Source organism: Balaenoptera ricei, chromosome 3, assembly GCF_028023285.1.
Source record: "Balaenoptera ricei isolate mBalRic1 chromosome 3, mBalRic1.hap2, whole genome shotgun sequence".
NCBI classification, from domain to species: domain Eukaryota; kingdom Metazoa; phylum Chordata; class Mammalia; order Artiodactyla; family Balaenopteridae; genus Balaenoptera; species Balaenoptera ricei.
Window position 1 is genome coordinate 49,760,145 of NC_082641.1, and position 13,231 is coordinate 49,773,375.

Sequence of the window (13,231 nt, forward strand, 5' to 3'; positions counted from 1 at the left end):
TATCTAAACACAATATAATTTTCGGAGTATAACAGGGACTCTTTTCGTACGTAGGGTAGCATGTTCAGTGCCAGCACAATAGACATTCAGTAAATGCTTACTGAGTGAACCCATTTAAGCAGATATCAAAATATGATGGTAAAATGATTCAGTTGCATGTCGTTTGCCATGCTGGTACTAGAAATTTAGTTTGAAATGCAAGGTTGGATCACGTAGTTATTTTCTGAAAGGAAAGAAAAGGGAGCTTAGTATTTTCTAAGTTGTTTTAACTAGTGAGAGGTATATGGGAAAGCATTAAGTTACAGGTTAATGCCAGTTTTTAGATAGATATTTATATACTAGCCATCTGAATAGCATTCAGAAAAGATTTGTAAAGAAGGGCATGTAACCTAGCTTTAAATAAGTCACTTCATTTAAACTGATTTTGAACAATGAATTAATTTGTTCTTTTTAAAAAAATTATTATTTTGCCAGAACTAAGTTCAGAAAGTCTCAGAACCTGCTTTAAGATCATCAATGGTTATATCTTTTTATCATCAACAGAATTTTTACAGGTATGTTGTAGGTTTTGCATTGTAAAAATTTATATAGTTATTATTTTGATTGTTTCTTATTTGAAATCAGGAATCTTATTTTGAAACCTTTTCAAAATTTAATAGATTGATTTATTACTTTAAGGCGGGAAAAACGTCATAAGCATTGCCTACTGTGGGGCAGATGTGATGTAGTTTCATGAATTATTTAACATAGAAAATATGCTCTACATGTAAATATATCCTTATACCTTATATTTCTACAAAAATTAGAATAGCAATAAACTGTATTTTTATTTCTTAAACATTTCCTAAAGAGTTCTAATTGAAATTTTATATGCTTAGAGCTTTAGTATCTAATTCTCAAATAGATTATAATGAGTCCCCAATTTAATTTTATACCTTTTTTGATATTGCAGATATATTCATATGTATACTTTGACTTTTCATTGAATTTCAGACATATGCAGTAGGTCTATGTCAGTCCTTTTGTGAACTGCTAAACGAAATTACTACAGAAGGTCAAGTTCAAGTGTTAAAGGTACTGTCATCTTTCTAATGAATATTGTTGTAAATTTTCCATCTGTATTTTGTGAAATTGGACCTTCATTTGGGTTTAGATGATGGGCAAGAAGGGGAAGAGTAATTCTAGACAGAATATTTTCTTTTAGCTGTATTAAATTGGTCTAATACCTCTGGACCAGGGGTGTCAAATTTGATTGTGCATATAGATCACCTGAGGATGTTATTAAAATGCAGATTCCACATTTCTAACTAACTTTCTGCTGATGGGACCCCACTCAAAGTTCCCCCTCATCCTGAGATTTCACTTTCTGTAGCAAGGCTTTAAAAACTTTTATAAATTATCCAAAGCCTGGTGACATCTGATACTTCTCACCTCTCCAGTTTGTTAGCCTGCTTTTGGGACACAGTATTCCCACTATAATTTGGTACTTTTAATTTGGATCGGCTCTCGAAGTTAGAGTACCAAGTTTGTATGGACTGTGTATAACTAACAACCAATGTTGAATCATTATATTGTATACCTGAAACTAATATAGTATTATATGTCAATTATACCTCAATTAAAAAAAAAACTTACAAACAAAAAAAGAACCCATGGGCTCTGAGTTAATCTTTATGTATTATATCTTTATAGAATCACTATATATTATCTTTATATATTGTATATAATTGTGTATAAGTAAGAACCAACAGTCTCTGAGTTGTATGTTTATATATCTATATATTAAAGATAAAGGAGTATCAAATGTATATATTTAAATATAAATGTATATATAAATATATCTTCACATGTATGTGTCACACACACATATTTTGTATGGATTTTGTGAGAAGGTGTACTTGTTAAAAGCATCTCTTTTTTTTTTTTTTTTTTTTTTTTTAAAAGCATCTCTTTTTTGTTTCTAATTTCTTAGCTATGTTTTAAGTCAGATATGAGAGCTGGTTAGGTGAAGTGTTACTATAGCTTAACCAAGTAGCATTTTTTTGTGTGAAAACTATGGCATTGCTTTAGATCCTAAAAACAATTTGATTTCCTCCCAGTGAAATGAAAAAGTGTTTGCCCAAAGAGGTTCATTGTAAGAAATGTGTTAACCACAATAATCATAGCAATAACCCATAGTACATTTTGGGGGACTAAGTGGGTATAAGTTTGTGCAGGTGGTAAAGTCTTTCATAATAACCAGTAAGAGTAATCATCAGTTGGCACTTATTCAAGCATTACACTATTTTATGTGCTGTTCTTCGGACATTATACACATGTATGCACATATAAAGCTCCAGATATCTGTGTTAATATGCATGTTAATTTGATTTTCAAATTGGTTGCATTTACTATCATTACTGATTATTCAGTCATTCACCATATAGGTCAGGGGTCAGCAAACTTTTTCTGTAAAGGACCAGCTAGTAAATGTTTTAGGTTTTGTGGGCCATACAGTCTTTGTCTCAACTATTTATATGTTTTGTTGTGGATTGAAAGCAGGCATAGATGGTATGTAAATTAATGACTGTGGCTGTATCCAAAAATGCTTTATTTACAGAATCATATAGTTGTTCGGATTTGGCCCAAGGGCATTGTTTGCCAACCCCTGTTACTGGTATTCAGTGCGTTCTGGTAGGCATACGTGATAGAAAAACCACAGTTTCTGCTCTTGAGTAATTCATTCTTCTGGGGGAAGGAGGCAGGTAAACAGTCAGCCCATATTTAGTGTGTTATGTTGTTTTGGATTAGAGGTATCTCAGATTACCTGGTGAACTTTTTGAAAATTTGGGTAGGACATAAGATGTTAGTATTTCTTTTTAAAAAGTTCCCTAGGTGATTTTCATGAGCACTTTCTAGTGTGAGCCATTGCTGTCCATTGGCTTTATGTTACTTTGGGAGTATAGATGTGGTCATCTAACCCAGCATTTTGCAGAGAACATTTTTCAGGGAGAAAGAATTGAGATGGGACCTGGGTCTTAAATGTTTGGTAGGGTTAGGGTTACCAGATAAAACAGTACTTTTATTTGCTAATTCTGGCAATCCTAGTAGGGTGAATTAGATTAATACAGTGTTAAATACTGCAGAGAAGTGAACAAAAATAACACAGAGAATACTGTGAGAATTGTCTGTTGAGGGTGGGGATAATGGTGTTATTTAAAACCTTTAGTGTCTATAAATTGGAGGGGTTCATATAACAGATTAGTGAAGTGTTAAATTATAAAGTGATGAGAAAATGATTATATTATTAAGAACTATATTTGTTTCCTAGGGCTACCATAACAAAGTATCACAACCTGGGTGGCTTAAACAACAGGAACTAATTTATAATATTTATAGTGATTATCTCTCTCACAGAGTTCTGGAAACTACAAGTCTGAAATCAAGATGTTGGCAGGGCCATACTCTCTCTGAAGACTCTAGGGGAGAATCTGTTCCATGCCTTTCTCTTAGCTTCTGGTGGTGGCCAGCAATTTCTGGCTTCCTTGGCTTATACATGCGTCACTCCAGTCTCTGCCTCGATTGTCACATGACATTCTCCTTGTATCTTTGTCTTCTCTTCTTATAAGGGCACCAGTCATAATGGATTAAGGGCCTACCATAATAACTTCATCTTAACTTAATTGTATCTACAAAGATTCTATTTCCACATAAGGTCACATTCACAGGTACTTGGGATTAGGACTTCAGCATATCTTTTGCAGGGGGCAGGGCACAAGTCAATCCATAACAAGAATTTACTGTTAAAAAATAAAAAGATAGCTTTTGTGTGTGGAGAGGCAGTGAGGAAAATCTGATCTGAGTAGATTTTGTAGGTGAAAGTGACCCAATAGAAAGGAAGATGGCGCCAGAATGATACAGGAGATTGGGATTTTGAGTCTAGAGCGTATGTAGAAGGGGCAAGAGTTTGTTTTTTAAGAGAGCTGGCAAGACTGGTAGTGGTTGAAGCTGTAGATAAAATGTTAGGTGAAGAGAGTAAGAAACTGGCATATGACCTTGGTGTTTCCAGATAAAAAGACAAGATTGTCAGAGCTGCCTGATGCCTGTCAGTATGAGGCAGAGGAACATTACAGGATGATTAGTACATCTGCACTTATTGAGGAGGGAGAGGGGACTGAGTAGTATTCATCTCGGTATTCATTTTTAAATGAACTCTATCTTACAGATGTTTAGGTTAGGTTGATATTTAAGAATGATTCAGTTATATTAGGATGTGTTAGACTTTGGAAGGGAAATCTTGTAAAGGCTTTTAACAAGAGTTGAAATAAAAAGTTCTTTGGTAAATTCTGATTTTTCCCAGAAAGATTATTTATCAAACATATTACATTTTTCACACTCTCTGATTTGCTGTTTTATATTTGAAATCACAATGGAAACTTAAATCCAAAATATTGTTATAAACTAAGAAGCAGGTAAATATAGAGTGAAAATACAGCAGAGCTCTCTGGTTTTAATTTCATAGGTTCTTCAGTTTCTTTTTTAGAGTAGGGGGTAAAGGATGGGAATGTATGCCCTTGTTACTGAGAAGCTTGTGGGCTCTGAAGGAGTAATAACAGGAATCTGTGTGTGTGGCTTGTCAAGACCCCAGATACTGGAGGCCTAGTCTACCGCCATGTGTCTATCAATCCTCACCTGTACTGATTTCAAAGTATTCTAGCTCCAAAGCTTACAAGCAAGTAACGTTAGACATGTTGTTTGCTAAACTGTTTTTGTGAATTTTTATTGCATTTATGCCCTTACCAAACTGATATAGTGGCAATATATAATTATGTTGAGGAACTTCCATCTGTCTTACAGAATCTCAGCTTCATCTTTTGCCTTGGTGATAATTTCTTCTCTGAAAGTAGGGATATAAGGAATTGATACTTTGGACTTAATTCTGTTTGAGGAATAACTGATTGGCAATGTGGGAGTGATAGAAATTTGAGAGAAAACTGTCATGTCATTTTGATGTTGCCTTTGTAGATTTTTCAATATGTGTGTGTTTTATCTTTTTCTCCTTTACTAGACTGTAAGCTTTTCCATGATCCTAAGTTTAGTAAATAATAACTGCATTTGGAATGTTATTCTCTCCTTGACCTGTGCCTTGGTTTTGTACACCCAGCTCTGTTACTTATACATTCTTGAGTACATTTTGGACTTAAATTCTCTTATTTATTATATAAGGTGTTGTACTATTATGATTTTTAATAATCTGTAACTATATATTATCTGAAATCCCTGTGACAAATTATAATCTATAAATTCTAAGTGATGAAAAAAGGTTGTTTCTTATGTTTATAAAGACCTACCAGAAAAAATTTGAATTGAAAGTGTTTATTTCCTCCTGCTTTTCTGCAATATTATTAGTAAAGTAATTATTGAAAGACAACTTTTTCTGAGTCATATGGAATGGGATTGTGAAATTTATTTGAAAAATGAGGCAAGTTTTTAGGATATGTCCTAAGGAGAATATTCATTTTCTTTTACTATTTGTTTTAAATTATATTCTTACAAAATAATTAGACCTAGTGTAACTTAGCAGGTGACTTAAGCAAAACTGCTAGGGTTAGAATATTAACCCTGCTACTTCACAGCTGTGTGAGGTGAACCAGTTAATCTCTGTTCCTCGCTTTCCATCTGTAAAATGGGGATAAAAATGTTACGTACTTCCTCAGGTTGTGGTGAGGATTACATGACCTTATATGTATAAAGCACTTGTAACATTGCCTAACATGTAATCAGCTAATACAAGTGTTGGCTATTTTAATCTAATTATATAGTTGTCTAATTATTTAATCTCCCTTTGGGGGAAAACAGGCCACCAGGGAACTCTTCCTTTGACCATCTCTTGTAAATAAATGTTTATTTCAAATAATACATTAGTTAAATTTTTTATAACTTAAGTAGATGATTTGCACAGCGATAGAGTTTTACTCTTTTTCCAGAATCATGTTATCTCAGCTGGCTTTTTAAAAATAATTGTTTTAAATTCTTTCTTTCTTTTCAAAATAACATGCTCTTCTAAAAATTTTATTATGGAAAATTCCAAATGTATATAATGTACAACACTACCCTTACAATTTTACTAGAAAGAAGTCTATTTGCTTCTCCTTTTTCCTTGAACTGAGAGAAGGTAATGTCATTATTTGTCCCCCAGTTGTGCCTAATATTTTTTGATTGAATGATTCAGCACAAATCAGTTACCATCCAAATATACATTGAAATATTTGTAACATTTAACATGCGTTACACATTAAACCAGTTTCTCTCTAAGTATGCTAGCCAGGGGGTCATAAATAGGATATAAATACTTGAATTATATAACATGTGTTTAAGACTGTATTTTTATATAACATTGCTGTAGCTAAACCTCTGTATTTGATTTGAAATCCCAGAAACTGAATTTTATTGTTTATTAAATGGATGTTAAATACTAGAAATATACTAATTATCATGAATAAATTATTTGTGTTTTTTTTATATAAAAGAATATTTTAGGATAATGGTACTTTTATGCTTGTACTTGAAAGCTGAGAGAACTCTCAACATTTTTGGCATTTTCCTATTCTCAGAGTTCCAATAAAGTTATAATAGTTTTTAATATTGGCTCATTTTTTTTCCATTTTTTAATACCTCTCAGATACTGTTTCTTAATATAGTATGCAGTATAACATTTTTAATATATTTTTGACTAAGTGTCACTGTTATACTAATTTCTGACAGTATCTGGAAGCAACTTCTTTGTTCTTTGAAGCAGAAAATTACAATGTTATGAAAATTGGATAGAGAGATAAGTATGCCTGCCTTCAGAGCAAAAATAGGCTTTATTGTGTTCTGTGACTCGGAACAAGTTATCTAGATGAATACAATTATATTCTAAAAATACTCAAATTTAACATTTTTTTTTAATTTGAAATTTATCCATATGTATACATACCAATTTGAGTTTACAAATCATCTTTTTTATCATGGTCTTATTAAGCAGTAGTGAGCCATGTTGGTTTTCTTCACTGTGATAAGCCTTATTTAAGATGGCACGCATATTTTTAAGGTATAATTTATTCTGTAATAATTATAGCTAATACTAGCATTTACTATATGATACACATTTCTAAGCACATAGCATAGAGTTCATTTAATCCTCACATAAACCTGTGACAGTGGTACTGTTCTTTTCCCCATTTTTACAGATGAGAAATTAAATCACAAAGAGATAAATACCTTGTCCAAGGTCACACAATTAGTAAGTATTGGAGCCATGTTATAAACATAGGCATTCTGACTTAAGCATCCGTGGTCTTAACCACTTTGTATGCAATGTAAGCCTAAATCAAAAAAATTGTTTGAGTGTAAGGCACAAACTAAAAGCCTACATTTTTCACAGGGATTATATTATAAAAACATAGTCTGTTTCTAAACTATTTCAGGTATATTCAGAAAGGGGGTGGAATGAAAGTAAAGTTAAGAAGTTCTATTTGTAATAGCAAAATGCTGATAAAAATAATTAGTAATAGGTGATTGGATGATAGGCGGTACTGCAACTTATTCAGCCACACAGAGGAGTACTGTGCAGCCTTAGAAAGGAATGAAGATGACCTCTGTATACAGTTTTAGAGTTAAGCAAGGAACAGTGTCTAGAGTTTTCTTGTATTTAAAGAGTGCAGCATAGATAACAATGGAAAAATAAACCAAATTAAGAAAAGTAGTTATGTAGGGGAAAGAGGGACAGAGAATGCAAGCTAGATCTTTCAGGATGTATGTTTTGTACTTTAGGGTTTGAAGCCATAGAGATGTTTCACATGATTTAAAATAATAAAGTAAAAGCAGTTCTAAACATAAAAGAAAGGAAACATTTGAATCTAACTATTATTATGTTGGTGGCATAAGTCATCTGAGAATATTTCAAGTAACATAGTATTTTACATGTACCTCCCTGGTGAGATATAACATTAGAACAAAAAGAAACATAAGGAAATTATAAATTGCTTTCAGTATTATTGTTATCAGTAATATCGGTATTATTATTTTGAAACCCATATGTACATATGTGGACATTTTTGTACATAGCAGTTAGAAGCAAATAAGTTAAGGTTATTAGAATCTGGGATTTTTCAATATAAGGGAAGAAGGATGGAACTATTAAAGAAGTTATATAAAATGCTATAGTCTTAAATTGAATTTGGTGAATTATTGGTATATACTTCTCAGGAAGAGAAAAATAAATTTCCTAAATCTGTGTAAGCAAAGACCTAGAAGCAGTTTCAATCCAGTGGCAATGAGCACCTCAGAACCTAGATTATGGTCTGTAAATACTGTGTCCTGCTGGTTGACTCCAGAGCTCGGGCAAGAGAGACACAACATAAACTGGGGACCTCTCCTTGTGCCGGAAGGAAGAGAAGGTGGGATTTTGTCAAAAGGATGCAAGAGTCAACTTGAAGGAGCTCCCACTGCCTAATAATGGGACAGTTTGAGCATCAAAACAAAACTAAACTAAGTGGTTTAAAACATATCAAACATGTTAAAATCCCTGAGAACATAATGATTCCCCCCAAGAAGAGTAAGTTATGATATAAATTCTCTCAATATCTGTAAATTACCTTTTAATAAACTACCTGTTATTGCTTTAGTTGTCTTTAGTGTTATTTCCTTCTTAGACATGTTTGGCCATCTGGCTATACGTGCATTTCACTTAAAATATACAGAATTGTTTACTACCACTGAAATCATTAGATGCATTTTTCAAAATCTTGTTTAGAAGTGAAAGCAGTGCTGCTGATCAAAATGTTTGGTAGGATTCTGATCATTATGAAAGAACCTTCTTCATTATGGAAATAGTCATAATTTGAACTCTGACTTTTAGGTCCCAACTGCAATACCTTCCCTAGAAAGTGGACTGTATAGAGTGTTATGTGTGTGGAAATAAGACCATTCCATACAGATTTTCCCACAGGTTTCTCAAGTTCACCATGTCTAAAGTGAAGCCTCACTATTATTAATGGCATCACGATTGTACCCATTGACCAAACGTGAAAACTAGGAGTAATCCCAGACTTCTTCACCTTTGGTCAGCTGTTCAATTGGTTTTTTATATCTGATCAGCTCTGCTTTCTGATTTTCTCTTGATTCTGATCCACAGTCCTTGCCTCCAAGTCTGATAGTGGCATTTTCCTGCATAATTTTTCAGAATGGATCTCATCGTTTCTATGGTTCCTAACCTTTTTGAATACAAAGACTCCATTTTAGTTCTGAAATAAGTGAACCCTTTACACACTGTACCTTTATATATAAAGAAAATGCATAATGACAGCTGGATTGTATTGAATGGTACGTTTCAGTGAATTTACATTTTAAAAGTCAGAATCTTAAGTATGTGATTACTTTTCCTTTTCTGCACAAACTTCTGTAATCTTTGGAGTTAATAATTTTTTTAGTGTTATTTTTTAAGTGCACTGAGTTCTCTGCCACTTGTCTCTGTTCAATATGTTCAGACACATTGACCCATAAGGATTTTATTACTTTAATTTTCTTGAAGAAGTCTCTTTCAGAGCCATGCTGACTCCCCCACCTTGCTCCCCCTCCCCAAGCTGGTAGCTTCTTTTTCTTTTTCCTAGTGTTCTGAAATTTTACAGTGATGTACCTTGATTTAGGGATTTTTAAATTAATAGTACCAGGCACTCCTGGGCCCTTTTAGTCTGGAAAGTCTCTCTTTTAGACCCTTTAAAGAAAATACACTGTCTTCTCCTGGGGTGGGGGAAGGTCAGTTGCCCAAATATGCAGATTAGGGAATATCTGGCAATCTGTTTCTTAAGTAGACTTCCAACCTGTCTTATTTTTAGCTTTACCTTTACCCTGCTTTCCAAAGATGTATGGCTCTGCTAATTCTTGTGGTTTTTGGTGGGGAGAGGTAGGGAGAAGATACATCTGATGTGCAGCGAGTTGTTCTCAGCTTTCTCTATTGCAACCTTAGATTTCAGGTTTCTCTCATCTGATAAGTCAGTTACCTCTTGAATTTCTTCTTTGGACCTTCCAATATTCATCTCTCATTCCTTTTGTCCTTTTAAAATTATTCCCCCTCCCTTTAAAATCTTTTTATATAAGTTTAGTGGGGTTTTAGGAGGGAATGAAGTTATAGTGTGTCTAACAATCAGCAGATGGCCTTACTTTCCATTCGTAGATAAAATGTCTGGTGACATCTGCCTCTGGGTAGCTTATCTACACCTTCCCCCTCTTTATTCCAAATCTAATTTTTTGACAAAGTAAACCTTATTGAGGTCAGATTTAATCATGTTCTGAATCTCATCATCTCCTGTTGCTTTTAATCAGGAACTGTGATATCTTTTATCCTGTATTTCTTATTAGATAGCATAGTGTTCGGCCCACAGTAAAAGCTTTTGTATTTTTAGACTTTTCTTTGCACATTCCTTTTACTTCTTGCACAAAATTAGAGGATGTTGTCATTCATTGTACTGTTTGCTTACCTTGAGAATGTTTTGAAATGCATGAGGTGTATTTGATTGTTGCTGTGTTGGGAGCATGCCATTGGCATATAATGAACAGAGATCAGAGATGCTAAAAACCCCTTGATAAGTGGAATAGTCCTGCACAGTAAACACTTGTCCCACTCAGAATGCCAACAGTCAGTCTTGAGAAACATTGCTGGATGTTTTAAGGGAAACCTGGCTCTGCCTTGAGACTGGTACTTGCCCACAACCCTCTCAAATGGTGTCTGCTTTCATTCTTAACCCCGCAAGCAGTGGGGCTAGAAGTATGGACATTTCTTGTTGGTCCTCACTGCTGCTTTCTGACCACTGCCTTCCTCACTCTGCCCCCCGCCCCAAACCCTGGAACAAACAAACAAACAAATCCCACCCCAGTTTGAATTTCATGCTACCTGTCTTTGTTACAGAGGGAGCCCATCTCACTCAGATAAAAGTAATTTATGTTTCAAATTTTCATCTGTAACAATCAATGTGCATGGTTAATAATCTGTATGATTGTATTATAAATAAAATAAGATTATTTCTCATTTAGTAAATATGTAGTATATATGCAACATGCCCTTTTCCATCCAATTTATGGATAAATTTAAATGTAGACTTATTTTTGGATAGTGAGTGTAGTTGTTACTGATTTCCCTTTTCACTATTAAAATACTTTTGAAGTGCCTTTTATTGCCTCAATAAGACAATAAACATTAAACATTATAAAACATTAAACAGACATTAACATTTTATAAGGGTTGTTTATTTAAAATGCAAAGATAAGAAGTACATTAACAACATATCTGTTATCAAAATGGGATTAATTATAATTCTATGTAAGATGTATAACTGTGTCTAAATATTACATACTTAAAATCGAATTGTAATTTTTAATGGATTATCTTATAAAAGTGTGTCTAGACTATTGAATACTTCATGTACTTGTATATATGTGATATTCAATACATTGTTTTCTTTACCTGTGTTTTGCATAAAGCAGTGACTTGCATTATTAAGCATTACCAATGTGTCATTTTGGTTTTTAGGTTGTGGAAAATGCCCTTAAAGTGAACCCAGTATTAAGCCCGCAAATGTTTCAACCAATTCTACCCTGTGTTTTCAGAGGTATTATAGAAGGGGAGGTAAGATTTTTCTTAAGCTTCTAAAGTTAGTATTGGATTCTAGGGTTCTATTTTAATTATTTTCCTTATTCATTGGAAAATTATTTCTTCTTCACATATATAATCCATATAAATATGTACATAATACATATATATTACTTTGTATGACGTATATATTTAGTTAGAACTCAGGCAATATTGGTGTTCATTCTAAAGAAGCAGTGCAAAGAAGAATATTGTTATTTCATATCCCTGTTGATTGTTACTTTGTCAATGATTGTTTATAATTGTTTATACTTGTACCATAACACAGTTTTACATATGCTGTATTTTAATTGTACAGAGGTATCCTGTAGTGATGTCAACGTATCTCGGCGTTATGGGTCGAGTCCTGCTACAAAACACTAGTTTCTTCTCCTCACTACTTAATGAGATGGCACATAAATTTAATCAGGAGGTAAGAATCAATTTACTTAAATTGAAGGAGGTCTTTATCCAAATAAAGATTGGAAATAATTTCGTGAAATAATGAGTCTATAAAAGTCTTGTAGTATTTAAACTTTATTTATTGATTTCCCTGAATTAAATTTTATTATGTTCAAGAATACGAAATGAAATAGTACATAGTTGAGTCATTCATGGAATTACTTTCAACAAACAGATGATTTTGAAATAAATATTTTTGTTATTTTAAATCTTTAATAAGTTGTATTGATACTATAATTTGGGAGAAGGAGAAAGAAACCTGTGAATGGCAGTTGAAACTTAAATTTTGTTCTCTCTCAAAATAGGCAATTTTATTCTGCTTAGCCATAGGATAGAATTTTGATTTGTTATGGTTGCAGTTTTTGTTAACTCATACATAAAATGAAACAGGAATACTTTACATATAATCATGTACTATCTTTGTTTCATTTCCTTAATGAACTTGTTCTTAATGCCATGCAATGAGTTTCTGTCATCATTATTGTGGGAAATGACTTTTTCTGCAGAAGCTTATTAAAAATATACTGTAATTGAAACCAACCACCTGAGTAAGTATGGAATAGGTTATTAAGTGAGTTGGTTACTTGAGACTACATACATTATATTAAAATATGGTTTTTATGTCTTAAGTCATTAACCTGTTAAGACTTATAAAATGTAGAAGGTGGAATGTACTTGACTGATCTCTAGAATGGAGGGGCAGTTTGTGATATCTTTTGGTTTGTGGCTGAAATAAGTATTACCATTTCCACTTTTAACGAAAATCCAGAGTAAGGAAGTGCAAACTATAGAATGTATATAGTTTTTCCAGAATTAGACTAACCTAATTAGAGAATCTAGACTTTATTTTGATGAATAGGCAGGACAGATTTTTCATTAGCTTCATTAAATTTAACTGTGATGGAATAATGTTAAAAGTTTAAAGAGTTTATTCACTTGAGTTCAGCAAAATCTGTTGAGTGGTTTTAATAGTAACAATATATTTAACAATATAAATTTTATGTATTATTTTAATTCCTCACAACAACCCAATGGATAATAATATTTTTATTTCCATCTCACATCTGAGAAATCTGAGGCTTGGAGAGATTTAGTGACTTGGTCAACTTTGCAAAGCTAGTA

General features: G+C 32.9%; 1 protein-coding gene across 11 annotated transcripts in view; it reads left to right on the forward strand.

The window, feature by feature from the left end:
- IPO11 (importin 11) overlaps positions 1-13,231 on the forward strand; it is a 487,981-nt gene that overhangs the window by 112,769 nt on the left and 361,981 nt on the right. For all 11 annotated transcript variants that reach the window (XR_009502321.1, XR_009502322.1, XM_059916450.1 and 8 more), the window contains 4 exons: positions 475-554; positions 994-1,074; positions 11,549-11,644; positions 11,967-12,080. Coding sequence is in view for 9 of the 11 variants with exons in the window: in XM_059916450.1 (XP_059772433.1) it covers positions 475-554; positions 994-1,074; positions 11,549-11,644; positions 11,967-12,080 (371 nt within the window). In the remaining 2 variants the exon portion in view is untranslated. The remainder of the gene's footprint in view (positions 1-474; positions 555-993; positions 1,075-11,548; positions 11,645-11,966; positions 12,081-13,231) is intronic.